General features: G+C 35.7%; 5 protein-coding genes across 7 annotated transcripts in view; 1 reads left to right on the top strand and 4 right to left on the bottom strand.

Moving 5' to 3' along the window:
• The window catches only part of LOC108252199 (putative gustatory receptor 28b), a 34849-nt gene extending 19187 nt beyond the window's left edge, over window positions 1-15662 (bottom strand). Inside the window, exons 1-3 of one of the 2 annotated variants that reach the window (XM_017443426.2) lie at window positions 15592-15662; window positions 14395-14695; window positions 13494-13626 (exon numbers count right to left, since the gene is read on the bottom strand). In XM_017443426.2, coding sequence (XP_017298915.1) covers window positions 13494-13626; window positions 14395-14672 — 411 coding nt within the window. In that variant the 5' untranslated portion in view covers window positions 14673-14695; window positions 15592-15662. The remainder of the gene's footprint in view (window positions 1-13493; window positions 13627-14394; window positions 14696-15591) is intronic. The other variant, XM_017443425.2, reaches the window with a different exon arrangement.
• Window positions 3830-8518, bottom strand: LOC103507656 (DNA-directed RNA polymerases I, II, and III subunit RPABC2). Its single transcript, XM_008472155.3, has 4 exons — window positions 8309-8518; window positions 7723-7789; window positions 5319-5410; window positions 3830-4549 (listed from the first exon to the last, which is right to left on the bottom strand). The coding sequence occupies exons 1-4, from the start codon at window positions 8332-8334 to the stop codon at window positions 4339-4341; spliced, it is 396 nt and encodes a 131-aa protein (XP_008470377.1). The 5' UTR covers window positions 8335-8518; the 3' UTR covers window positions 3830-4338.
• LOC103507655 (thioredoxin-like protein 1) lies at window positions 9051-18068 on the top strand. The gene is made up of 6 exons (XM_008472154.3): window positions 9051-9278; window positions 9762-9936; window positions 15658-15747; window positions 16398-16520; window positions 16756-16916; window positions 17090-18068. The coding sequence occupies exons 1-6, from the start codon at window positions 9184-9186 to the stop codon at window positions 17298-17300; spliced, it is 855 nt and encodes a 284-aa protein (XP_008470376.1). The 5' UTR covers window positions 9051-9183; the 3' UTR covers window positions 17301-18068.
• Window positions 17424-25395, bottom strand: LOC113466787 (Y-box-binding protein 3-like). Its single transcript, XM_026822478.1, has 4 exons — window positions 25094-25395; window positions 19271-19544; window positions 18975-19016; window positions 17424-17473 (listed from the first exon to the last, which is right to left on the bottom strand). The coding sequence occupies exons 2-4, from the start codon at window positions 19542-19544 to the stop codon at window positions 17424-17426; spliced, it is 366 nt and encodes a 121-aa protein (XP_026678279.1). The 5' UTR covers window positions 25094-25395.
• LOC103507657 (Y-box-binding protein 3) lies at window positions 20782-23192 on the bottom strand. Of its 2 annotated transcripts, XR_003391080.1 has the most exons (4): window positions 22899-23192; window positions 22180-22453; window positions 21591-21928; window positions 20782-21415 (listed from the first exon to the last, which is right to left on the bottom strand). XR_003391080.1 is itself a non-coding variant. In XM_008472156.3 (3 exons), the coding sequence occupies exons 2-3, from the start codon at window positions 22451-22453 to the stop codon at window positions 21684-21686; spliced, it is 519 nt and encodes a 172-aa protein (XP_008470378.1). In that variant the 5' UTR covers window positions 22899-23192; the 3' UTR covers window positions 21540-21683. The 2 variants fall into 2 exon arrangements, 1 of the variants encoding a protein (XP_008470378.1); XM_008472156.3 differs by lacking the exon at window positions 20782-21415 and having other exon boundaries at window positions 21540-21928.
• Window positions 25396-27321: the final 1926 nt, after the last annotated feature.

Raw genomic sequence — 27321 nt, forward strand, 5'->3', positions numbered from 1 at the left:
GGAGGAGGAGAAGAAGAAGGAGGAGGAGAAAAAGGTAGGTATTTTTTTCACCCATAGGATCTTAACAGGTAGAGGTAGTCATTGAAAAGTTTTTTTCATATGAAAATAAATAAACAAAAAAAGAAAAAAAGAAAAAGAAACGTCTAAAAGAAAAAAGAAAGAATATTTTAATAAAATTTCTGTCACTTTTAGGTAGTGGGTACAAGTATCAATATCAACAAGTACACAGTCATCATCACCTTGTCCAATCGTAGAAGACAGAACTCTAGTATAATGGTAACCAAAAAGGTATTGGTCATTATCATTATGTACTTAGCTATCCATAATAATACCATATCCCGTTTCCTGAAAGCGGTTAGTTGTTATTGGTTAAAATCAAATGTTTGGAATTTATTCATGTTCATTAAATTCCCGAGGCTGGAAGAAGCCTTGTTTGTTCCTCATTATTTGAGGAATGTTTAAAGTTTAAATGTATGTTCTTATTTTAGATAGGTACTGTTCTTGTTCGAGGAAACTATTTGTCTTTCCATTTCAACCTTGAAAACATTTTCACTCGATATTGGGAGTAGGCAATTCATGACACCTACTATAAAGTACAGTGGTAATATATTAAAATTTATTCTTGTCACATATAAGTTTGTATGATGGAATAATTTCAAGGAAGGTTCATATTTTACTTTTACAAGTTTGATCTTCTTGAGTAGAATAGAAAAGGTATGAGTAACTCACCTCCTGTACGACACGGTTACACCTATAACACAATGACACAAACGGTCCAACGACAGTCACCAGAAAAATAACAGACTGGAACGCCGAAAATTTCGAGTCTGGATTTTTCATGGATTCTTCTAGAAATCGCAACATAGAGAACATGAAATAGATGACGCGTACTGTAGAGCTTACGCCTATGATCATGAGGTCTACACGGACACATTTGGAACAGAGGTCAGTCAAGTTTGTCAGATTCCAATGAGTTTGCATGATGTCGAGTATGTTGGTGATGATACGTCGGTTGTAGTTGTTGAACAAACCATCCACCTGACTGTTTAATCCCATGTAACCAAGCTCTAGTATCTTCAACATGAGAGCCGTAACACAAGCGTTCGCCAAAGTCAAACAAATGAGCAAATACGGTGGACTGAACTCCAGAACGAAGTGGAACAACATCTTACTGCGGTTCATTTGATAGATGAAGGATACAACTTGGAATGTGAGGAAGAGGAGGATGAGGAATGAAGTGAGGAGAGGGATCTTGATGTTCATAGGACCTATGATTCGGTTCATATCGTTCAAACATTGTAACGTGAGTTGTTTTCGGTAGAATAACACTGAGAGCATGGCAGAAATGCAACCTAGAATGAAAAGTGTCGATTTAGATTGGGAACTGGGTTTGTTGGGTGAAAGAGCTCACTGTGTGAGAATCCTGCCCATAAATCCTTTGAAAAATGTAGGTACAATAATAAAATTGGACATTGCTTTGTACATACGAGTGAGTAGGGATATGTTTTTCAATCGTGTTGAGCGCATTGCATAATCAACTTATTTCAGGGCGCTCATACAAAATATGCTCTCCACAGGTCTTACGTAGGGTTTCAGGGTTTTCAGCAACCTTCCCACCGTAAACCAACATAACAGGGTTTCTCACCTATGTACACAACCCAAACAATGACCAAATGGACACACACATTCCTGCACACCGGACCCCAGCAAATATCGTCGAAACAGGAGCTATATTTGGTGGCCAAATCAAATGTCAGACGAACATTGGTGTACCCGACAAATAAACCGATGAGTGCGTAGATATAGGAGATAAAAAGTCCGACTCTGGAGTGGTACAGAAGGTCTTGATCTGTAAACACGAAAATAGAGGTGTTTAAAAATTACTCAGTTCGGGGTTGTCTGCAAAAAGTTATAGCCATTTTTCTGGGCGTCTAAAAAAAAGGACGCTATGCACTAATGGGTTAGGAACTGGGAGAATCTTACAATGCTAGCTTGTGATATCACTTATCCGCTGGAAAGATTGATCTACATTGAAACAGGCGTTGTACAGATAGAAAAAGTTCCAACTTACCAATATTGTCTGACGAAGAAAAAATAGGGGAAAAAATGCTCTGTCCCTAACCAATTACGTAAGTACAAAGTTATTAGCACAGTTAGATATGTTACCTGAATGAAAACCTGGCATGGATAAATGTTTGACATCCCATTTGTACGGGAGGAGTCCAAAGTAGAATCCAATATAGACGATTGGCAACAGAGGGGCATAATGTATGAACTTGTTGCCAAACATACTCGCAGTTCGTGAATTAGTGGATGTGCTGAAACTACCACTAGATTAACACTTGGATGTGTACATTTTTTTCCATGTCATCAAAAAACGTTCTCTAATGCAATGGCCTTGTAGATTCCAACACCAAAACTTTCTCCAAGTCAAAGGCCTTGTAGATTCCAACACCAAAACTTTCTCCAAGCCAAAGGCCTTGTAGATTCCAAAACCGAAACTTTCTCCAAGTCAAAGGGCAAATTTCAAGTCTGTAGCTCTTACCGTTCTCGAGATATTTTGTTTACAGCCAGACAGACACACGGACCAATGACCAAACTGACCATCGAAAATTTGACCCGATTACATTACTTTCCTTCCTATAGGGTAAGGAAAGTAAAAAGGAAAAGGAGAGAAATGTATACCGAATCCAGATAAGTACCTCTCTTTTGTTTGAAATTCCAATTATAACGGTCCACGTGCACCTATTTGAACAATTTGTGACAAGGACCATCATCCATACGTAAATATAAGTACATGTTTACATGAGTGGTACTGGTACTGTACCAAACATAATGAAGGTACAACATATGTTAACAAGAATAATAAATGCCGAATAGGTACCTAGGTAGCGGGAAACTTTATGTTGTACATATGTAGTTCTTAATTGGGGTGCTGCGGTGATGTCCCTAGAGATTTGGGAAGGAAAGGGAGTGAGATAGAGGGAGAAAGGAGCTAAGGCTACGTGGGAAAGAATGTAAGGAGTCTAAGGCAATGTACAACACAAGATCATCTAGTTATCATTTTGGATATGCTTCAAATTTTCTGAGTCAGGCCTACAGTAAGGGAGAAAAACAAAGCTCGAGGGAGGGAGGAGGACTGGTTAATAGGTAAATATGGCCCTGATTCATAGGTGTTGTATGACTCTTCAGGCCATAATTTATTGGATCAAATAGGTACACCTGAAAACGAAACAATGAGGGAATAAGGGGGAGAGGGAGCATGTCACATGTGCAACCCTGTATAACCTGTATTGGTACTTGTATGACATTATCATGTACATACATTAATATTTGATTATTACCTATGTACTGATAAAATAATAACATTAGTATCGCACTTGACTGAGTTTAGAAAGTAATGGGATGAGAAACACTGACAGAGGGGACAAACGACATGTACCTACCTACCTACGTCATATATTAGATAGGTACCTATAGGTACATGACAAATTTGACTTTCATATATATCAAAAATTACTTTCATGGCAAACACTGAATCCTCTCTTTTTCGTTGACCTAGGTATATGTATGTACATATATTTTTTTTTTTATTTTTTTTTTATGTAAGTACCTATTTAAATTCATATTTATTGTCAGCTCCCATGGCGTAGTGGTCACTGCGCTCGCCTTGCACGCGGGAGACCCGGGTTCGATTCCCGGCGGGGTCAAAAAATCATACAATGCTGCAGTGAGCACCAAAGTTGTGACATAATAACACAAAGAAACTGCATTTCTGATGTATTAAAAAAAAAAAAAATAATAAAATAAAATAAAAACACAAAGAAACTGCATTTCTGATGTATCAATTAGGATAGACGCAGCTGTAAAAAAAGGACTATGTTCCTATTTCCCTACTCTTCTGAGTTTCTCCCTGCTATCAATATAAAATCAAAATAAATTATGTAAAATTTATGAAGATTCTGAGCTAGAGGAGAGAAGGAACAACACACATTTCTTCTTTATTTGAATTGTGATTAAAATACGAAACGTTTAAGTACTCAAAGGTACAAAAAGTACTAAATGTGAGTAGTCACTTCTTGAGAGAATCAATAAATAACTATTATCTATTCTGATGACTTTCATTGATCAAATGACCGAATTCACATTAAAGAACATTTAACTTTACACAGTTACCTACTTGCAGGTTTTCTGTAAAAATAGTAATCTCCTTGGAAGAAAATAGCAATTAAAAGTATGTAGGTACACATATCAAGCTCTGTTCACACTAAATTGACCAAATTCATTGACATGATCAACAAAGTGTAAAAGGAGCTCACAACACAACAATTTGTTAATTCAGCGATCAATAATCTTGAGTTCATCAATGCCCCAGTCCTCATAACTATTATCAGGCAGGTATCGTCGAATGATGATTGGAATTTTTCTTGCCTTCAACTCTTTCATTGCAATCTGGAGGGGGTCTGTTTCACCTTCTAACTCAACCATGACTGGAGCACACATAGCGATCTGTAGTGCACGTGTCCCCAACACTCGTGCCCTCTCGTACCTAATAATAGAGAACAAGATATTGTATTATTAGACAAATTTCATAAACTAATATTAAGGCATAAACAACAAGCTGGGTCCGTCCCTCCGGGAATTTTTTAGCCCGTAGTTTATTCAATCGTGATTAAAGAAAATCAGTACCTATGTACCTACCTAAACCATTAGACTGCCTATAAGGTCATTGGGCTGTATGCTGTATTATTGTTCTTTTATCAATAACTTATAGCATATTTTCCATTCATTTGCACCACCATTTCCGTGTTCCTGGTAAAAAGACCTTTAATTTGATATATAGGTCGATCAGGTTTGGATAAGTCCTTCTATGGGGACAGACCGACAGACCGACCGACAGACCGACCGACCGACAGAGTGACAGACACCGAAGCGAATACAATAGTCCGTCCCTTATACCTTTTTATTACTATTGTAATAATAAAGGACGGACTAAAAACCATTAGACTGCCTATAAGGTCATTGGGCTGTATGCTGTATTATTGTTCTTTTATCAATAACTTATAGCATATTTTCCATTCAAATTTGAAATGACATTGGCTCCAATTTGTATTTTTCATTCCCTTGTCCACCTTTTACATTACCTTCTACACCATTAGGATTCCCTAGTGTGGCTTTTTATTTTGCCTGTAAAATTTAAAAATTTATCAGCTGATTTTTTAACTGTCCATTTTTTACCCCCACTACCAAAATTAAAAAAAAAAAAAAAAATCTCAATGCTAATGTGCTTAACATTAGAATGGAAAATGGGGCTTTACTTGGTCATATAGTGGGTTGTAATTCTGTTCTCTCTCTGGACACCTCCTCCTGCTTCAGATGACGGCAAAATGTCAATGTTTTCTCCATCTTCCTGTAAACATAGAAGGCTTATAATGAGAACTCTAGAACTTCGATGTTCTATTTTTAATACCACTTTCGGTTTGAATATGAACTGCTTTTCAATGTTCAAAATCATTATTTTGTCACTTGTCTTTTTTTTATCTTACTGACCCATTAGAGTATTTAAGATGACCAAGGAGTCTTTCCTATGTAACTTTTCACAAGAAATCAATCGATAAACAACATTTTTGATGGACACATCAATTCTTTCTTCTAATAAACCAGCGATACATAGGTACTCGTAATTGGTTAATATTATGTACAACTGCATACCAAACGATGCCTATTTATTCTCAGACGATAGAAATACCGAATACGAGATACGAACATTTAAAAAGATTTACCAATATTTGTAAAATGGTACATAGGTAGGTAATTAAGTAACTCTATTTGTATTCTTTCTTTAGCAAGTTGTACTTGAACAAAGTCATTAAAAATGTTCGTTTCGGAGCTTATTCAACTCGCGCCTTCTTTCAGACAGAAAAGACAAACGTTCCTTTTTTTATTAAACGACAATAAAATTAAAGAACCGTCTCAACGGAGACTTTGTAAAAGAAATTCGGGTCTCGCGTAATACTTCAAATTTGCATAAAGTAAAATATGCTAAGATGCCAAGGGAAAGAGTAAAAGACAATGAAAGAAACCAGAACCTCCTACTCATGGATGATGAAGAAACTGGGGTAGGTACTAAACGAGAAAATAATCATAGATTGAAATATAAAGGACAATATAGTCAGAACAACATGTTTGATATTCAATGGAGAGGAGAATGAAACCCAGCGAAAAGAAGGAGGTATAGAAGAAGTGAGAAGAAAAGAGGAGAGGAGGGAAAAAGAAGGGAGAGAAGAGAAAAGGTGACAAAAGGAGGTGGAAGAGGAAGGAAAAGAAGACGAGGGAACCGAATTTGAAAGAGAGAACAAGGGAGATTGAAAAGGAGACGGGAAAATAGGACAAAGAGACAAAAGACGAAAGAGAGTAAAAGGAGAAAATTGAAGGACGGCGAAAATAATTGGAAGAAGGGGAGGAGAAGAGAAAGAAGTGTAGAGAAGAGTAATAGGAGGCGGAGGAGGAAGGAAAATCTGGTGTGAACATCACACGACTTTCCTCATCTTATTGAATGGTGCTTATTTGGGTGTTCTGTTGTAACATTTACAATATCTCTAACCGTTTAGTCGATATAGCTGAAAACCGCCAAAAAGCGGTCGAAACCCGTCCAAAAGTCGCGTCAAAATACCGCCAACGGCAGCACCTATTTTAACCAAACTTTTTGTGTTGCATCCTTGTCACATTTGTGAACTACATACCAAATTTCAAGTCTTTAGCTTATACCGTTCCCGAGATATTGTTAAATTGAGTCTTTCCTATGTAACTTTTCACAAGAAATCAATCGGTGTCCATGTAAGGGTTCTAGGAATGATGGTTCACGAAATATGCGCTTGTAACAAGCCAATATCAAAAAATTTTGAAAGTTATATCCACTTTTTTCTTACACCAATAATTTACGACATAAAGCCTGATTCCCTCGAATTGGCCATCAAAAATTTTGTCAAAAGAGAACAAATGTGCCATCAAATTCATTACAAGTACATACAAGACAAGTATTGTTTAGTCCTTCTCCCCCCCCCAATACGTTTCTATATAACACAAAATTACAGCGCCGCAGGCAAAATTTTTGCGAGAAAATTTAAGTAGCCCCTTCAAGGTTTAAATACTCAAATAGATCTCAATGCCTAGTAAATAAATAAAGGAGTTAATTATCTGGGTACATAGCTTTAGTTCAACAGGGTGTCTACCAAAATGGAAAAATAAAATTCCCTGACTTTTCTCGGTTTTCCAGTCCATTTTTTCCAAATTTCCAGTCTACTTTACAGGCGAATTTTTTTCGAGAAAACATGAGTTGCCCCTTCAAGGTTGCATACTTTTTTATGGACCGAAAATTCTTTTTTTTTTTAGGCTTTGAAAAATTCCCTGAATTTTTTGGATTTTTGTCAATTTTTTGAGAAATTCCCTTGACAATTCCCTGACTTTTTTTGGATTTTTGTCAATTTTTTGAGAAATTCCCTGACAATTCCCTGACTTTTCCAGTCTCCGTGAAATTCCCTAACAATTCCCGGTTTTCCAGTCTGGTAGACACCCTGTTCAAGCTTGGTCAAACCATATAAAATGGAAACAAATCAACAAACAGTCTTGATTATCTGATCTGCCTGTTTATTTTTCTAATTTGTAGGACAAGAGATTTAAATAGCAAATCATTTAACATCACATTTATTGAAAAAAACTTACTTCATTTTCATCAATAATGTCCTCAATTTCTGGGTCTTCATCAACATCATCAAAATCATCTCCAGCACTGTAAAAAAAAACAGCTTGTTATACATACTTCCATAGAATTTTGTGCAATAGTCCTTGTCCGATCAAACACAAACAACAGTGCAATAGTCCTAAACTAAAATGGACGCGGCACATAAGGGATCAGGAAGAGACAGCCATGGAATTTTATGAGTGGATGAACAATTTTTAATTTTATTAATTTCCAACAGTCAATTCCTTTCCACAATTTTTGATTAATGAGGACAAAATTTCATACCTTAGCTGGGATTGAACCCTTACCTCCTCCTGGTGAGCACCAACTACAACACCCACCAAGGGCAAGGGGGCTTGGGTCACTCAGGGGTATTTGATAAATCACTTCTCTTCATATGCAGAAATAAACCTATGATTTTTAAATTTCTTCTATGTTGGAGTTGATTGCAGAATATGATGTTAGCATTGCTTCTTGGAACAGCCTAATAGTAGAGTAAGCACCCATTTACCTAGCTAAAGAGGGCGCTTTTATGCTGCTGATAGGAACTTGACCAATTTTACTTACTCCTCATGTTCAAAGTCATCAGCCATTTTTACAAAGGGGCTGGTTTACTGGTTAGTAGATTATCTGGTCACTGGTCAGTGAACTGAATTTTCGGATTTATGCCTCAGGAAGTTTGTGATTTTTGAAAATACCCCGTAATGTTCAAAAAATAGGAGAGAAACATTCGTCCACACGCTATACTACTTTCCGTTTCGAGTGTTTCGATCAAACACAAATTCAAAATTTCCCGCTGCCCGCAAAAATGTTTTGTTTACAAATTTATTCTGGGTTTACTGGGTGGTCCATAAAATAAACAAAAAAATAGGAGAGAAACATTCGTATACTACTTTCCGTTTCGAGTGTTTCGATTAAACACAAATTCAAAATTTCCCGCTGCCCGCAAAAATGTTTTGTTTACAAATTTATTCTGGGTTTACTGGGTGGTCCATAAAATAAACTGGCGGCTGATGTAACATTTTTTTATGGGTGCGAATTTTGTTAATATTTTTCTCTTTCTAATTTAATTTTCAAGTAGGTACCTGTAGGTACCTAGAGGTATTTGATGATTTATTACTTTCTTTTCGTATTTTGTTTTGTAAATTTCTGCCGTAAGTACTTGCAGAATGAAGATTTTAATTTTATTTTTTATTGAAAAACTTCAAAAATCATTGACGATGTAAACGGACCTTACATCTACAACGAGCACAAAATTTGATTTTCAACGAGCACAATTTTTTTTGTTTACAAATCGAAAAAAAAAAAAAAAAAAATCCTCTGTCATCCCCAAACTCAAAACGTTTGGATGAAACAAGATTTTCTTTTCTAACGTTTGATATCTTAACATCTTTACTAGTAGAGTTACCTTTAGCCCCTACAAAATACCAAACTATACTGCCATGTCCATTATAGTCATCAACAGTGATGCCCACTTCCACACGGAAATGAACAACTGCGGAACTAAACTGGTTGTGGTGGACTTCACAGCATCCTGGTAAGTCAAGTACCCATTCAATATAGTCGACCACCTATCCCTAAATTCTTGTAATCTATCTCAATAATTATGCTGATAAAGAGAACCCCTATTATACTAGGACTCTGCATTTCTAGTCTTCTCGATGGTTGACTGCGGTTCAGGGCAAGCCAATTAAACATGGCCAGAGTCCATCACCCTGGTGTATGGCTGATGGAAGAGATATTTTCTCTATTTTGTCATCACCTTTCGGCTATAGATAAACTGCTACACCTACAACTCTGCATTTCTCACTCACAAAATTGAACTGAGTTGAAGTATCCTACAACCCACAAGACATTTTCTATGCAAGAAGTGTCATGGAAAGTCTACTGATTGGTGCTAGACTTACCTTATCTGTTTCAATATAAGATGCACTTAGATTAAGTTACATGCTACTAGATACAATTTGTAAGATGTTCATAGCTTACATTATCTCTGACTTGATCATATGTTTACTTTCAGGTGTGGACCATGTCAGAGAATAGCGCCTGTATTTGAACAACTGTCAAGAAAGTATCCGAATGCTGCTTTCTTCAAAGTAGATGTTGACCAGAATCAAGATTTGGCTGCTGCCCAAGGTGTCAGTGCTATGCCCACTTTTATCTTCTTTAGGAATAAGGTACGGGGATTTCACAAAGCACTAAGTACTATTTATCTTAGGAAATGAATAAGAACTAATGTTTTTTTTACTTTCTATTACTACAGTATAGTGAGCTATACTGTAGTAATTGCAATTGGTCCAAATATTCAAAATCAGGAAATGGTTGGAAATATCCGTTTTGGGATCCCCTGATGTCAAAAAAGTGGTTTTTAGAGTTATGAAAGAATTGCAATTGGTCCAAATATTCAAAATCAGGAAATGGTTGGAAATATCCGTTTTGGGATCCCCTGATGTCAAAAAAGTGGTTTTTAGGCCATTGTCTGTATGTACGTACTACAGGTTTAAATGGGAAAAAGTAAAAAGTTGTACACAAAATATCTCAAGAACGGTTTGTCGTAGAGCGATGAAATTTAGTATGCTATACCGGTAGGGTCCAAGGACGCAACTGTAATAATTTGGTAAAAATCGGACAGTCACTTATCCAGATATCAACCAAAGTCAATGTTGCTTTAAAAAAAAGGTTCAATTTTTGGACACTTTTAAATGATCCCTTATTACATGGGAAGTACCTATTTTGAGATATAAAATTTTCAACCATAAGAACAACATTGTTGATGGACACTTCAATTCTTTCTTCTAATAAACCAACGATACATAGGTACTCGTAATTGGTTAATATGTACAACTGTATACCTAGCGATGCCTATTTATTCTCAGACGATAGAAATACCGAATACGAGATACGAACTTTAAAAAAATTTACCAATATTTGTAAAATGGTACATAGGTAGGTAATTAAGTAACTCTATTTGTATTCTTTCTTTAGCAAGTTGTACTTGAACAAAGTCATTAAAAATGTTCGTTTCGGAGCTTATTCAACTAGCGCCTTCTTTCAGACAGAAAAGACAAACGTTCCTTTTTTTAACAAACGACAATACAATTAAAGAACCCTCTCAACGGAGACTTTGTACAAGAAATCCGGGTCTCGCGTAATACTTCAAATTTGCATAAAGTTCATAGTAAAATATGCTAAGATGCCAAGGGAAAGAGTAAAAGACAATGGAAGAAACCAGAACCTCCTACTCATGGCTCATGGATGATGAAGAAACTGGGGTAGGTACTAAACGAGGAAATAATTAGGTATAGACTGAAATATAAAGGACAATATAGTCAGAACAACATGTTTGATATTCAATGGAGAGGAGAATGAAAACCAGCGAAAAGAAGGAGGTATAGAAGAAGTGAGAAGAAAAGAGGAGAGGAGGGAAAAAAAAGGGAGAGAAGAGAAAAGGGGACAAAAGGAGGTGGAAGAGGAAGGAAAAGAAGACGAGGGAACAGAATTTGAAAGAGAGAACAAGGGAGATTGAAAAGGAGACGGGAAAATAGGACAAAGAGACAAAAGACGAAAGAGAGTAAAAGGAGAAACTCGAGATACCAACTCCTAATCTCGTATAAATAAATATTACTTTTTTTTATTATTATTTTTTTTTATACCTAAGCAAGGGAAAAGCCCCACTTTGGCCAATAATATTACTTCTGCAGGGTAATATGAAGGAAAACGGCTCAGGATTTTCTTCGAAATTTTCAGAAAGAGAGTAAAGGTCCACACACAGCCGACCGGCCATCGATCGATGTCGACTGCATTGTCCACACTCCCTCGACAATATAGATTTTCCTCGTCGATCGACGGCCGGTCGACCATATTTGGACACACCTTAGGAGACTCAGGTCCCTAGGTCTTACCTTCAAAGTACCACCAAGCGAAGTAGGCGCGAGTCCACTGGAAGAAGAACGCGATCACTTGAACCAACACAAACACAATAACCGATATGGAGGCTATCGGCAACTTTATCTTCAACAGGGCTGCCATGCGAACACTCTTGTTGAGAATATACAGGGTGCGCAACTTCCGGCAGTACAACACGTTGACAATGCTGGTCACATTTTGCAAGTCAATCATCCAAATGATGACCATGTGAGCGCAGATGTTACGACAGATCGGACCGAAGCAAATGTCCTCTAGACAAGACTTGTGGATTTTGAATTGGGCTATGGTGAACTTGATGTTGTCGTAGACAACTATGAGGTTGATAACGAGGAACCCGTACGAGAGAAGACGACCAATCGAACACAGGGAGATGATCTTCTTGCCTGGAAATTACAGAGGCTGACTACTACAGCTGGAACCCAACTTGAAATTTTAACCAAAAGTGTGAAGTGTACAATGTAGGAACCGTTTTCTGTTATTCAATTAAGATAGCTATACTTTCAAAATGCTGGTTCCGGGATGATAGGGAGAAGTCACTTTATCCCGTTCAATCATAAAATACATAGTATAAATACATGACAATGACGTTCCACAGAGTCGCACACTCTATTGTCACTTGTTCGTTTTATAAAACTCCAAATCTCAAGTAGGGTTTAGGGTTCCTAAATCTAATCCTATTACGGTGACTACTAAATATAGGAAATTACTTATAATCTAAAATTCTAAACAGTCCATATCTTAAAACTAGGACAGACACAAGGCGTCTGGAACCTAAACATAATACTCACTGGGGTTGGCGAAATTGCTTGAATTTATTCGATAAGGCAAACCTCCAAATAGTTTCATTACATACAAAGTTAGAAATATTTTCAGTTTGGTGTTTTTTAATAAAAACATACTTTCTTCTCGCTGCATACTTTTAAATACGTAGGTAGATAGTAGCTTTGTATAGATACAAAATTAATTATTAAAAATTAAAAAAAAAAAAGTTTTTATTTATTCCGCCCTGTTGCGTGAAAACCTAAAAACTTCAACTAGAAAAAAGAGGTATCCTGCTTCGGAACGTAAATACATTTGAAGTTGAAGTTTATGATATGTGTTTACTACTGAAGTTGAAGTTTTCTTGGGGGGAAAAATTGCGTACAAAATATCCTATCTCTAACAAAAGATCTATAAGAAAAATGCTAGTAAATATTTATTTGAAATAATGGGCGTTACAAATTCATCCAAAGTGATAATGCATCTAATACAGGCACCTACCTACCAGAAAGTACCTTACGTAGGATGATTAATTTGGGACAGATTAAATTAATTAGGTTTCAACTCCGATTAAAAATGAAGCATCAATCAAATATGATTTTTTTTTTTTCAGTTAAATAATTTTCCTACGAAAACGTCTGCCGGTTAAAAGGTATTTTCGGATTCGTTTTGAAAAAGGAAAATTGTCAACACGGTCATTTTCATTTTACACTATCGAAGCATGCACTTGTCACAACATATTTGTTTCAAAGGTCGAAAGACGAGAGATGTGACGTTTAGAATGTTTAGATTACCTACCTATTTAGATATCCAGCATTTTTATTTCCTACGTCATTTCATGGGTTAACAATTTTCCTTTTCCTGCCTGTTACAGGGTTGAACATGAACAAGTTTGATGTTCCTTTTATTTCTGATGTAGTCAGCTCCCATGGCGTAATGGTCACTTCGCTCGCCTTGCACGCGGGAGACCCGGGTTCGATTCCCGGCGGGGTCAAGAAATTTGTATCATGCAAATGATTGATTCCGTGACTGGCTGTTGCGGGGCCCACTCAGCCTCGGTACTTACTTCTTGGACGACACGGTTACATCGATAGCAGAGATAGACAAACTTGCCCACTACAGAGATGAGAAATACAATGGACTGGAATATGGAGAAGGTGGATGACTTGCTAGGGCTGTAGAACGCTTCGGTAAGGAACCTGATAGACACATCCAGTAATGAAATGACGATAGAACTTTGGTATATCAGGCTTAACTCAATACACAAAAAGCCCATTCAGAGTCTTGGGGTGTAGGGGCAAACAGCCCTAAAGGATAGGTTGCTTCTACGAATTTCAGGATCTTGGTACCTACGAGTATATCAGGGCCTTTAGGGGTCCCGCAGAGATGTTTAGAGGCCCCGCAGGAGCACCTAAATGTCCGGATCAAAACTCAATTTTGATCAGATGATAAACAATCAGATTGCAAAATCCGAAATTTCTTCAAAGAGGTTTGACAGAGGGAACTGTACCTGCAAAGGTCTTGTCGTCCCTAAATCGAAGAGAGAAGGGATACAGGATAGGAGAAAGCCAGCCGTTCGGAGAACGAACATTATTCGTTCAGGAAAAATCCGCCTCGGGCGGGAATCGAACCTGCGGCCTAGCGCTTACAAAGCAGACATGCTACCAACCAAGCTAACTAGACTGGCACGTAAGTTATTTTTTTTCTGTAAAGTTATTTTACGATTCATTTACATATTTGTGATGCAGATACAAAACCATCCGTTTTAGGTTTTAGGTATGGGTTTTAGAGTGCTAAATTCCCAAGAAAGAGTGGATAAAAAGAGTACAATACCACAGAAATCTCCCAAAACTGTCTGTCCTTCTAGGAACATGAACTCCCCTTAGATTAGAATATACCTCATTTATACTGCCAGGATGAGACTGAAAAGTCCCTTTACCCCTAATAGAATGGACATGACCACGCACCTCAGGATAAGAAACATGAAGTAGATGACACGCACTGTGGACGTGACACTCTCGATCAGCATGTCGAACGCGAAGCAGGACGAGATGTGTTTGATAATGGACGTGATCTCCCAATGGATGAGACGAATGCGATGAACATGGTTGGTGGAGATGAGGACCGTCCGAGTGAGGGACACGTTGCTGAGGTCTTTCAACTGGCGGGTGATTTCCTTGTAGGAGAATTCCATGATGAGAAGAAAGAGGGAGATGAGGTTGTTTGCGGAGAGAGTGCAGGCCATGGCTGAGTAGGTGAGGACAAATTCTGGAAGAAAATGAAACGATTATCGGTTGATTTTTTTTTTCAAGATGAGTGATTCACCGCCGTTTTTATTTCGTAGCCTCAATGAAACAACTGCTACATTAGACGCTTGTGTGTGGGTCTGTGTGGATTTAACCGCGGATACCGCGAGCCAACCGCGAATACCACGAGCAAACCGCGAATAGGTGACTCTGTATGTATGTACTACAGGTTTAAATGGGAAAAAGTAAAAAGTTGTATACAAAATATCTCAAGAACGGTTTGTCGTAGAGCGATGAAATTTAGTATGCTATACCGGTAGGGTCCAAGGACGCAACTGTAATAATTTGGTAAAAATCGGACAGTCACTTATCCAGATATCAACCAAAGTCAATGTTGCTTTAAAAAAAGGTTCAATTTTTGGACACTTTTAAATGATCCCTTATTACATGGGAAGTACCTATTTTGAGATATAAAATTTTCCACCATAAGGCAGCTTGGGACAATCCTAGCCAAGGTTTGCAATTTCATGCTTAACATTGAGTCCAATCTAAAATTCTGCGTAGGAATGATTAGTCAAAAACATGCATGGCTCTCTCCTTGCCTCCCTGAAGTACTTATTTCATTTCTTTGTTTTTTTTTTTTTTTTTTTTTTTTTTTTTTTTTTTTTATATAAATTACCGTCTTCAAGGGGTTTATAACCGCGGATACCGCGAGCCAACCGCGAATACCACGAGCAAACCGCGAATAGGTGACTTATCACAGAAGAATCGTAAGGACCTTCCGCTTATGAAAATGAAGGGGAAATGAGTAAATTATTTCCAAACTTCAAACCTATGGTCAAAATGTAGGAGAATCCTCCCCTCAACCCCCTAAGGAAAAGGTTTAGAAATACGTATAGCTAATAATTCGATACTTACCTTAGTTATCTGTAGGTAGAAGCCACAGGTCAAGATTCACGGACCTATTCGTCCATATTCCTCGAGATACCTGATCCCAATACTCTGGAAGCCAAGATCAAACAGTACTATGGAGTCGGAGAAGAATCAGGAGAGGAATCGGGAGTAGCTGGACATGTAAGTTTTATGGGAAAGAAATATTACATTAATACACTACACAGCATTGTTGACACTCAGTATTATAGGTATTGTTGGCACATGAAGATTCGGAAAGGAAAAGGAAAGTGTGTTCAAAAAAGATTCTGAGTGTTAAAAGTGTTGAATATCTTTTACTCTCAGCTTCTCATTTTGTATTTAATTGTCAAGATTAAGGACCAATTTTTGCCAAGTAGGCAATTTCATATCTAAGTATTAATTTCATTTCAAATAGCAAGTTCACCCTACATTGAAGTACATTGTTTTGCAGTTGAAACATGATGGTATTGTACACTTCCTAAGAAAGAATATTCAAAATATTGGTACAGTTGCAATTTTGGCAAGTGTTGTAATTCTTGTCATGTATTTTGTTAACTACTGACTTGCTAGTCATCATCCTCAAATGGTCAATGATTGTGCTGAAATCAATATGAAGGTAACTAGGTAAGCCAATCAAACTGATAACAGGGTTTTGTTTGTTTCTTTTTTTAGGTCCAATTATGTTTCTAATGGGTGCTGTTATGCTCCTTAATTTTTAGAAATAACTTAAACAAAAAAAATTAAACAATATATTGTTTCTCATTTCCCTATTGCTCTAGGTATAACTTGGTTTCTTTCCATGTTTATTTCAGATGGATTTGACCTCATTTATTATGAAAAATCAATGTGAAGCCCTCAATGAATCAGACCAGCATCCATTCACCAACTGTTTGAACACTGCAGAGACATATCTGGAATCTGATGCAGATGAACAGGTAAAATTAATCCCATTTTTTTCTTTCCTTATCCTTTAGGAAGGAAAGTAATAACTTTAGCTTGGTGGTTCATATATTAGTATATTACATAAGTAAATTTGGGCTCAATTCTTGAAATGATTAATGTTATATTAATTGAAGAGATTATTCCCTATAGACATACCTATATCTACCTTATCACTGGTTCTAATAATTGCCAACATCTTAGTATTACTGTCTTGTTTTCTATTTTCAGCTTATCCTCTCTTTCACATTTAACCAGTCTGTCAAAATCCATTCCCTCAAGATAAAAGCTCCCAAAGACAAAGGCCCCAAAACATTGAAATTGTTCATAAATCAGCCTAAAACACTTGACTTTGATGCAGCAACATCAAACCAGTCAGTTCAGCAGATTGAGTAAGTAGTAGAAATGGTTTTTCATATGTATTTCATAATTTAGAGGGATATTTTAAATGTTGACCATTTCATAATGATTGTTTGCTCGAACTGTGCCAACACTAAAGAGGAGTATTTACTATGGTATGTACTTTTCTTTTGAAGAACCAATTATTTCTTATTCTTGCCCTCAGGTTAACCGAGAAAGATTTGGATGGAACCCCTATCAACCTGAGATATGTCAAGTTTCAAAATGTTCAAAATCTCCAGATTTTCGTCCTTGATAATCAAACTGAGGCTGAGACTACTGTGATTACACATCTAGCACTCATAGGATCACCCATATTGACCACAAAAATGAGTGACTTCAAACGGGTTGCGGGTGAAAAGGGCGAGGCTCATTGAGTGACAAAGAAGTCGCGGTGGATGTGAAGAAAATTAACTAACAGATGAAGTCATGATTATCATTATAATGTTGAGTATTAGGAACAGGTACTTACAATATGGCATGTAGATAGAATCAAGTTCTTAATGACTGCCAATTCCGTGAGAATGGTTGGGGGGCAAGTGAGAGACACCTTTTAATCTTTTTGAGAGGATTAGATCATTAATCAAGTCTTTTATATTTCATGTTCCGATGTCACATTTCTGGAGGTTCTCATTTAAGATTTTCAAATTTTATGATTGTGCTGTATCCAATGAGTTTATCGACTTTAAAGGCCTCTTTTCAAAAATGTGTGTTTTGCCATATCAACTCTAGCAAGCTTTCCCACTCTTTCCCTGAAAAATGTTGAGTATCTTCAACAGATTCTGTAATTTCTCTGTATGGACGTACCTACGCAGTTTCTAGGTATATGGAAGTGTCAGGCCAAGTTCTGGCCTCAGCAGACTGAATGTTGTAATTTGCGAAAAATTATTTATTGTTGAATGTTACACATTAGGTTGAATTGTATTTTTTTTTTTTTTTAACTTGATTTTGCATTTACTTTGTGGTGTATGTTCCAAGTTAGTCTGATATTGTTGAAATATTCTCAACACACAAAACCAAGTTTTGGTCATGATCAAGGCTTGAAAGGATCCCACAGGGTTTCTTTTCCTGAGTGAGTTCTACCATTGATTGAACTACTAATAGGTATTTTTTATAACATTACCCATAACCAATATGTATTCCACTAAATATATCACCAAACAAATTAAAACAGTTAAATTTTATTCAAGTAAATAATAAATAATTATATTTTTAAATATTGTCAAAAAGAAAGAAAAAAGAAAATAAATTTGTTAAACATTTCTTGTAAACTGGAGGAGATAAATTCATTTTTTTTTGCAGTAAAATACAGCTCCACTCATTTACATAACATGGAAGTACAGTATATTTCATATTGAAAACAAGATGAATCTAGTGGCATGTATTCAGTAGAGGCAATAATTTTTGGTACTCTTTTTTTCCCTTTCCCTTGGAAGTAAAGCTGACTGAGACATTGGATTTGTAAGGGAAGGAATGGGGTTCAAATTGAGTGACACATTAAGGAGTTTATTGTGAAGTCACTTTGTGAGCTGTAGACTCTAGATCAGTGTTTCTTAATTAGTTTGGCCCGCGGAACCCTTTTCAAAAGGTGAACATCTTTGCGGAACCCTGAACTTTCAAGATTGCACCCCCCACCCCCCTTATTATAAAAATACAACAAGTTTTTTTATAACAACATTTTATTTTTATTTATTACTATGGGAAGAGTGGTATTTCTGCATGCTTTTTTGCATGCAGAAATACCGTTTGAAACTGCATTTTATCTAGTGTATGATTTTTCCAAAATATCTCGCGGAACCCTTGCCGTCAGCTCGCGGAACACCAATTAAGAAACACTGACCTAAAGGTTACGTCATAATTTCTCCTTGAACCAGTGGTTCCTAATCGGTCTGTAATCCACGAGTGGTCCGCGAGATAATTAGAAGTGGTCTCCAATTAGGGTTTCCAGACGTCCGGGTTTTCCCGGACATGTCCGGGTTTTCACATGTTTGTCCGGCGTCCGGGGGGATTTTTGAAAATTTGGGAAATGTCCGGGTTTTTGATTATAAGACTCCATCTGCCATCAGGACCTGTTACATTGATTGCTTCATGACCTGAAATAAACATTAAGAAGGCTTTGAGTTTTTCAACTATCAAATTACATTTCATGGCTGTGAAATTAGTCAAAATTCTCAATTTTGTGGGTAAAGTGTTTGATTTCATGTTCTTAGCTATCATAATAATATCCAGTAGATAAACTTCAAAGGTTCTCAAAGGGGGTACTTGTCCATATTCCATATTTATACTGACTGGGGAACAAAAGAAAAGTAGAGCACAATATTCTTCAATACAAAACAAAACTGGTTACCTTTATCTCCTTGCATGATGTCAAACTCCACTGTTTCCCCTTCTGCCAATGTTTTGTAGAGTTTCCTTGGATTATTATACTTGATTCTTTTTGAATGAACAAACACATCTTCATTAGATGATGGTGTGGCAATGAACCCATATCCACTCTTAACACTGAACCATTTCACAACACCACATACTTTAGTGGCCAACACAACTGGTTCTTTCTTAGGTGATTCACTGGCGGAGGGATTTGATGGTGTGGCTTCTGCCTTGGTTCCTGAGTCACACATCTGTAAACAGCAGAATAGTCTATGTTACACACAAAATGATTGGAATAGTTCAAGTTAATTCATCTGGGCATTACAATACCAATCTAATTTATTGAAACAGTCAAATTTCATTGTATTATAAACACTATACACCATCTAAATCCAAAATAGGTTCTCTATCACTGACCCTATCTCTTCAACATCAATTGATGAACTCCAGAAAACAGAGGTCTACAAATCTAGACATCAATGTTTGTATAATAGAATTCGCCAATGTTGTATGTTCAATGGACATCCAATAAGAATAATAAGAGGTGGAACTTTTCCAATTTTGTAGTTTAGGATGTATCTACCTTACTATGTATCTGGGTCCTTTCAGACTTAACTAATAGTCTTCCCAAGTGTTACTAAGTAGTCACTAGTAACAGATTGCTTATCTAGGTAATGTGTGGAGTTTATTATTCAACATTGGGGGATGTACGTTTTTTTCTTCTTATGTACTTGGGAGCCTTTATGACTCTTTATTTTTATTGAGACCCATTGAACATTTTTTTTTTTTTTTCAATTTAGGTATAAAACAAATAGGTAATAATACTAAAATAATAAAAAAAAAGATAAGGTACTTAAATTAAATTTCAAAATGGAAATTCAAAAAGACATGAATTTTTGCATGTTTTATACTTATCAGATGTTTTTGTTTTCTGTTTGAAGCATTATAACTTTTGTCTGTTGGAGTTTCCAAGGATGCACACAATTTAGGTATAAAACAAATAGATAATAATACTAAAATAAAAAAAAAAGATAAGGTACTTAAATTTCAAAATGGAAATTCAAAAAGACATGATTTTTTGCATGTTTTATACTTATCAGATGTTTTTGTTTTCTGTTTGAAGCATTATAACTTTTGTCTGTTGGAGTTTCCAAGGATGCACATAGTTTGGTAAAATACCAAATAAGTGAACAGGTGTTGTGTACTGAATAATGTAGGTACTCAGATTTCAGATAGTTATATAATGGATAGTTATCGACTTAAAAGAATGATGATCAACTTATATGTAGGTACCTATACTTACTTTTCTTCTGAGACCACCATGTCCTACATTGTCATAGTTGGATAAAAAATGTGTAATTTGTTCATAAGGCAGGCTATATTGGTTACTTAATAGATATATACTTGGATACAAAGTCCAATTTCCGCCAGTCATGTAGTTGGTAAAAAAAAACTCTGAAAATAAATTTGTTAAACATTTCTTGTAAACTGGAGGAGATAAATTCATTTTTTTTTGCAGTAAAATACAGCTCCACTCATTTACATAACATGGAAGTACAGTATATTTCATATTGAAAACAAGATGAATCTAGTGGCATGTATTCAGTAGAGGCAATAATTTTTGGTACTCTTTTTTTCCCTTTCCCTTGGAAGTAAAGCTGACTGAGACATTGGATTTGTAAGGGAAGGAATGGGGTTCAAATTGAGTGACACATTAAGGAGTTTACTGTGAAGTCACTTTGTGAGCTGTAGACTCTAGATGAATTTAGAAAACAGAAGACTTGAATTATTAATATGACTTTCATATGCACTTTGGGACAGATGTAAGTATTATTCCAAAGAGGGGAATGTAAGATCATGATATATCAGAGAAAAAGTGTAAGAAAATGTATTTATTTACATCTACAAAAACATAGCTCTAGTGATTTTGTTCATAGATGGCAAAAGGTGGTTTCAAAGACAAGATCTCATGGTAACATCAGTAGAAAAAAAAGACTCACATCATGAAAAAAGGCATGGTCTTGGAGGAGAACTCCATTGGGATTTCTAACTGATATTTCACACCAAATAATCCTGTTTGGTTAAAAGGGACAAATCATAGGCAAAGAAAAGTCCAAAATATTTTGTCAAGAAATAATTGATTAGAAATCATATTAAGTAAATTACAAGACTCACATCATGAAAAAAGGCATGGTCTTGGCGCAGAACTCCATTGGGATTTCTAACTGATATTTCACACCAAATAATCCTGTTAGGTTAAAAGGGACAAATCATAGGCAAAGAAAAGTCCAAAATATTTTGTCAAGAAATAATTGATTAGAAATCATATTAAGTAAATTACAAAAAGATCATCAGGTAAATGTAATGGAATGGTATTGGATTCAGGGGTATCAAGATTTGATGTCCTCAGATTTTGGTTCAGTAGGTTCATTTTTAACAGGACTTGAAGCCTCTGTTGATTTGTTGCTTTCATTGGGACTATCTGATGGTTTAGACCTACGGTTGTTCCTTCTGCTTTTCCTTTTCCTCTTATTGGCTTTAGCCTTTCTTCTGTTGTATTTTGGTTTGTTTGCTGCAAATTGGGAACCTTGTACATGTCTGCCATCAGGACCTGTTACATTGATTGCTTCATGACCTGAAATAAACATTAAGAAGGCTTTGAGTTTTTCAACTATCAAATTACATTTCATGGCTGTGAAATTAGTCAAAATTCTCAATTTTGTGGGTAAAGTGTTTGATTTCATGTTCTTAGCTATCATAATATCCAGTAGATAAACTTCAAAGGTTCTCAAAGGGGGTACTTGTCCATATTCCATATTTATACTGACTGGGGAACAAAAGAAAAGTAGAGCACAATATTCTTCAATACAAAACAAAACTGGTTACCTTTATCTCCTTGCATGATGTCAAACTCCACTGTTTCCCCTTCTGCCAATGTTTTGTAGAGTTTCCTTGGATTATTATACTTGATTCTTTTTGAATGAACAAACACATCTTCATTAGATGATGGTGTGGCAATGAACCCATATCCACTCTTAACACTGAACCATTTCACAACACCACATACTTTAGTGGCCAACACAACTGGTTCTTTCTTAGGTGATTCATTGGCGGAGGGATTTGATGGTGTGGCTTCTGCCTTAGTTCCTGAGTCACACATCTGTAAACAGCAGAATAGTCTATGTTACACACAAAATGATTGGAATAGTTCAAGCATTACAATACCAATCATCTGGGCATTACAATACCAATCTAATTTATTGAAACAGTGAAATTTTATTGTATTATAAACACTACACACCATCTAAATCCAAAATAGGTTCTCTATCACTGACCCTATCTCTTCAACATCAATTGATGAACTCCAGAAAACAGAGGTCTACAATCTCATGTTCACATGTTAGTCAAAGTTTAAGCAAGCTCAGACATTATGCCCAAACATGATATTTTAAACCCAAGGGTTGTTAACTGATGTACCTACCTCACTTCTCAATGTCTATTCTACAAGAAGTGTCTATTGATGAAACATCCATCTGATCACAATAGCTCCATACCAAAGAGAACCCAAAGTGTGTCCACAGTATACTTGATAGAGTGATACTTACCTTTAATTTAGGAGAAGAGCGATGTAACTGAGTTGAGACAATTTACTCCTGTTTGTAAGAACTACTTCAAGCTTCTGAGTCTAGCACAGGTAAGGTAAGATTCTAGGAATCTGATGAGGAGAGAAAGTTTTGTTACAGAACAGTACAAGAAGTTCAACGTGAGAGTAGGGAAGACACCACTTTTCTGTACAGACAAGCAGAATCAGATAGAAACATGGAAACGGACTCTTAAATGAGTTAAATGAAGAAATTCTAACAAAACCCACAAGATAGCTCACAAAAAATGCTGATTTGCTGATTCGCTGTTGCTGATAATGCTGATTTCGAAAAAAAAAAACACACAGAGAACCAAGAATGCACAGAGGGAATAGGTGAAAAGGCGGCTTGTGAGAACTTTTCATACCGGGTGGCTCATTTTTCTCCCATTAATTATTGACGGAGTCATGTTCCTTCCTTATTCCGATGTCTTTTGCTACATTGCAAAAGAGAATGAAATATGAAAGATAGTCCATACCTATTGAGATCCAGTTTCAACTAAATTTTTACTTGCATATTTTCTTATTTCATAGAATTTTTGAAGTGCCTCGAATGCGAAAAATAGTCTACGTGTAAACGCACCTTATAATCAGGGAAAAATTGTTTACCTCTGTGGCCAATGAGAAGAGAGACTGATTGACCGGTAAATTTAAATTTTTATCAGTTTGGAAATTTCAAAAAATCTAAAAAGTGTAAAATAAAAAAATGAAGTTCTCCTTTTCTTTTCTCTATTCTCTTTCAGATTTTCATAGTAGACTAGTAGAGTAATGTTCAAGATGGAAAATTTACTCATAGAAATTTCTACCTGGAAGGTAAACAAGAAAAGCCAAGGAAGATGTGAGAGAAAAAGACAGAGCTCATCACTACTTTCATTACCTGTAATAATATGCCATTAGTAAATATGGTAAGTAAAAGCTCACTAAAAATCTTGATCCTCTTATGGCCTTATCATTCACAGGACCTTGTTTCAACATTGTATGGAATAAGTAGAGTAAAAGTTACAGGTGTAAATAATATTATGTATATGAATTTATAGGTAAGATACCTACGTTTCTTCACAACTACTTGTGATTTACACTTTTCTATACAGTGGTATAACAATGTCCAGGAAAGGGTCCTTTTTCTAAGTTCTAAGGCTGGCCTTACTAATTGTTTCAAATAGATCAAGAATAGGTACTTGTGCAGAAGTCACGTCCATGGATTGTTGCTACCAAAGGAACTGGCACAAACGAGCAGTGACCAGTGTTATTGTTATTATAGGGTTAGGTTAAACACAAGAAGGAGTTTTCACAATTAGAGCAGTGATTAGTGTTATTTTAGGGTTAGGTTAAATACAAAAAGGAGCTTTTCTTTTCCATGGATGTGACTTCTGCATAATTACCCAAGAATATAAGCTATGATATACATCTGAACCCATGGTTGGAAAAATATGCACCCCATAGCCCATGCTCAGTAGGAGAAGGTCACATTTCAAAGTTGGGTCCTTCAAACATGAGCCATCTAAAATTGGTCTCGAATGGTTGCAATGCACTTGGTCTGAGTAGGCTAATTACGTAAGTACCCAGGTTCATAAACACATTACCTATGTACAGAAGTAGGTGTCTGTAACTTAATATCTTCAAGTTTCACAGTAAAAACATGATGTATTATTTTTTCAAAGTAGGTATTATTTTTTATTATACTTAAAATTTATTGTTTACTTTTTTTTAATACATCCAATTGTTTTAAATAACTACAAGAGAATAAAATAATAACCAATGTTTGGTTACACTTATAAAATAATAATATAATGATTTATAATGCTTAAAACATTTAAGTTTATGAACAATTCAAACAAATTTTCTTTTATAATGTAAACAAAAAAGTAATACCTACCTAAAACATGTAAATAAAATAAAACATAAAAACAACTAAAACACAGTTTTTACATAAAAAAAATAAGTAATTTCAAATTTCACATTTAAATAAAGTAAAAAATGCCTCAAATTTTATTCCAAAATTATTCAAAACAAATTAGTATAGGATTTTTGAATTTTCTTAAAAATAAATAAAATGATCTAGACATTGTCTATTGATGAAACATCCATCTGATCACAATAGCTCCATACCAAAGAGAACACAAAGTGTGTCCACAGTATACTTGATAGAGTGATACTTACCTTTAATTTAGGAGAAGAGCAATGTAACTGAGTTGAGACAATTTACTCCTGTCTGTTTGTAAGAACTACTTCAAGCTTCTGAGTCTAGTCTAGCACAGGTAAGGTAAGATTCTAGGAATCTGATGAGAGAAAGTTTTGTCACAGAACAGTACAAGAAGTTCAACGTGAGAGTAGGGAAGACACCACTTTTCTGTACAGACAAGCAGAATCAGATAGAAACATGGAAACGGACTCTTAAATGAGTTAAATGAAACAACCCACAAGATTGCTCACAAAAAAAGTTGAAAATAAATGCTCAAATGCTGAATTGCTGATTCGCTTTTGCTGATTTCGAAAAAAAAAAACACACAGAGAACCAAGAATGCACAGAGGGAATAGGTGAAAAGGCGGCTTGTGATCTATGAGAACTTTTCATACCGGGTGGCTCATTTTTCTCCCATCAATTATTGACGGAGTCATGTTCCTTCCTTATTCCGATGTCTTTTGCTACATTGCAAAAGAGAATGAAATATGAAAGATAGTCCATACCTATTGAGATCCAGTTTCAACTAAATTTTTACTTGCATATTTTCTTATTTCATAGAATTTTTGAAGTGCCTCGAATGCGAAAAATAGTCTGCGTGTAAACGCACCTTATAATCAGGGAAAAAATGTTTACCTCTGTGGCCAATGAGAAGAGAGACTGATTGACCGGTAAATTTAAATTTTTATCAGTTTGGATGTTTGGAAATTTCAAAAAATCTAAAAAGTGAAAAGTGTAAAATAAAAAAAATGAAGTTCTCCTTTTCTCTATTCTCTTTCAGATTTTCATAGTAGACTAGTAGAGTAATGTTCAAGATGGAAAATTTACTCATAGAAATTTCTACCTGGAAGGTAAACAAGAAAAGCCAAGGATGATGATGAACAGGTTTTTGTATAGCGGTCACATGTAACTGCACAATATCCACTTCAGCTGGGGCTTGATGAACATAGAGTCTTGATGATCGAAGGAAAATGTGAGAGAAAAGGACAAAGCTCATCACTACTTTCATTACCTGTAATAATATGCCATTAGTAAATATGGTAAGTAAAAGCTCACTAAAAATCTTGAACCTCTTATGGCCTTATCATTCCCAGGACCTTGTTCCAACATTCTATGGAATACCTAAGTAGAGTAAAAGTTACAGGTGTAAATTATATTATGTATATGAATTTATAGGTAAGATATGTTTCTACACAACTACTTGTGATTTACACTTTTCTATACAGTGGTATAACGGTACTTGTGCAGAAGTCACGTCCATGGAATATTGCTACCAAAGGAACTGGCACAAATGAGCAGTGACCAGTGTTATTGTTATTATAGGGTTAGGTTAAACACAAGAAGGAGTTTTCACAATTAGAGCAGTGATTAGTGTTATTATAGGGTTAGGTAAAATACAAGAGGAGCTTTTCTTTTCCACGGATGTGACTGCTGCATAATTACCCAAGAATATAAGCTATGATATACATCTGAACCCATGGTTGGAAAAATATGCACCCCATAGCCCATGCTCAGTAGGAGAAAATAAATTTGTTAAACATTTCTTGTAAACTGGAGGAGATAAATTCATTTTTTTTTGCAGTAAAATACAGCTCCACTCATTAAACATGTAAATAAAATAAAACATAAAAACAACTAAAACACAGTTTTTACATAAAAAAAATAAGTAATTTCAAATTTCACATTTAAATAAAGTAAAAAATGCCTCAAATTTTATTCCAAAATTATTCAAAACAAATTAGTATAGGATTTTTGAATTTTCTTAAAAATAAATAAAATGTTCTAGACATCAATGTTTGTATAATAGAATTCGCCAATGTTGTTTGTTCAATGGACATCCAATAAGAATAATAAGAGGTGGAACTTTTCCAATTTTGTAGTTTAGGATGTATCTACCTTACTATGTATCTGGGTCCTTTCAGACTTAAATAATAGTCTTCCCAAGTATTACTAAGTAGTCACTAGTAACAGATTGCTTATCTAGGTAATGTGTGCAGTTTATTATTCTATTTCTTTAGGTAAAAGTAACTAGCAGACTTGCTTATTATTCAACACTGGGGGATGTACGTTTTTTTCTTCTTATGTACTTGGGAGCCTTTATGACTCTTTATTTTTATTGAGACCCATTGAACATTTTTTTTTTTGGTAAAATGCCGCCAACCGTTGCACCGATCTTAACCAAAAGTTTCGTGTCGCATCCTTGTCA

Source organism: Diaphorina citri, unplaced genomic scaffold (genome assembly GCF_000475195.1).
Source record: "Diaphorina citri unplaced genomic scaffold, Diaci psyllid genome assembly version 1.1 scaffold332, whole genome shotgun sequence".
Lineage (NCBI taxonomy): Eukaryota > Metazoa > Arthropoda > Insecta > Hemiptera > Psyllidae > Diaphorina > Diaphorina citri.

Excerpts from the sequence above, each read along its gene's own strand:
- LOC103507655 (XM_008472154.3), top strand. The coding sequence starts at position 9,184 with ATGTCCATTATAGTCATCAACAGTGATGCCCACTTCCACACGGAAATG. Across the intron at positions 9,937-15,657 it reads AGGTACGGGGATTTCACAAA|ATACCTGATCCCAATACTCT; the intron begins GCACTAAGTACT and ends ATATTCCTCGAG. Across the intron at positions 15,748-16,397 it reads AATCGGGAGTAGCTGGACAT|ATGGATTTGACCTCATTTAT; the intron begins GTAAGTTTTATG and ends TGTTTATTTCAG.
- LOC103507656 (XM_008472155.3), bottom strand. The coding sequence starts at position 8,334 with ATGGCTGATGACTTTGAACATGAGGA. Across the intron at positions 7,790-8,308 it reads GATGACTTTGAACATGAGGA|TGCTGGAGATGATTTTGATG; the intron begins GTAAGTAAAATT and ends TTTTTTTTACAG. Across the intron at positions 4,550-5,318 it reads ACAACCCACTATATGACCAA|GTACGAGAGGGCACGAGTGT; the intron begins GTAAAGCCCCAT and ends CTCTATTATTAG.
- LOC103507657 (XM_008472156.3), bottom strand. The coding sequence starts at position 22,453 with ATGTGTGACTCAGGAACTAAGGCAGAAGCCACACCATCAAATCCCTCC. Across the intron at positions 21,929-22,179 it reads CATCATGCAAGGAGATAAAG|GTCATGAAGCAATCAATGTA; the intron begins GTAACCAGTTTT and ends TGTTTATTTCAG.
- LOC113466787 (XM_026822478.1), bottom strand. The coding sequence starts at position 19,544 with ATGTGTGACTCAGGAACCAAGGCAGAAGCCACACCATCAAATCCCTCC. Across the intron at positions 19,017-19,270 it reads CATCATGCAAGGAGATAAAG|GTCATGAAGCAATCAATGTA; the intron begins GTAACCAGTTTT and ends TGTTTATTTCAG. Across the intron at positions 17,474-18,974 it reads AGGTCCTGATGGCAGATGGA|GTGTCTCTCACTTGCCCCCC; the intron begins GTCTTATAATCA and ends AAAGATTAAAAG.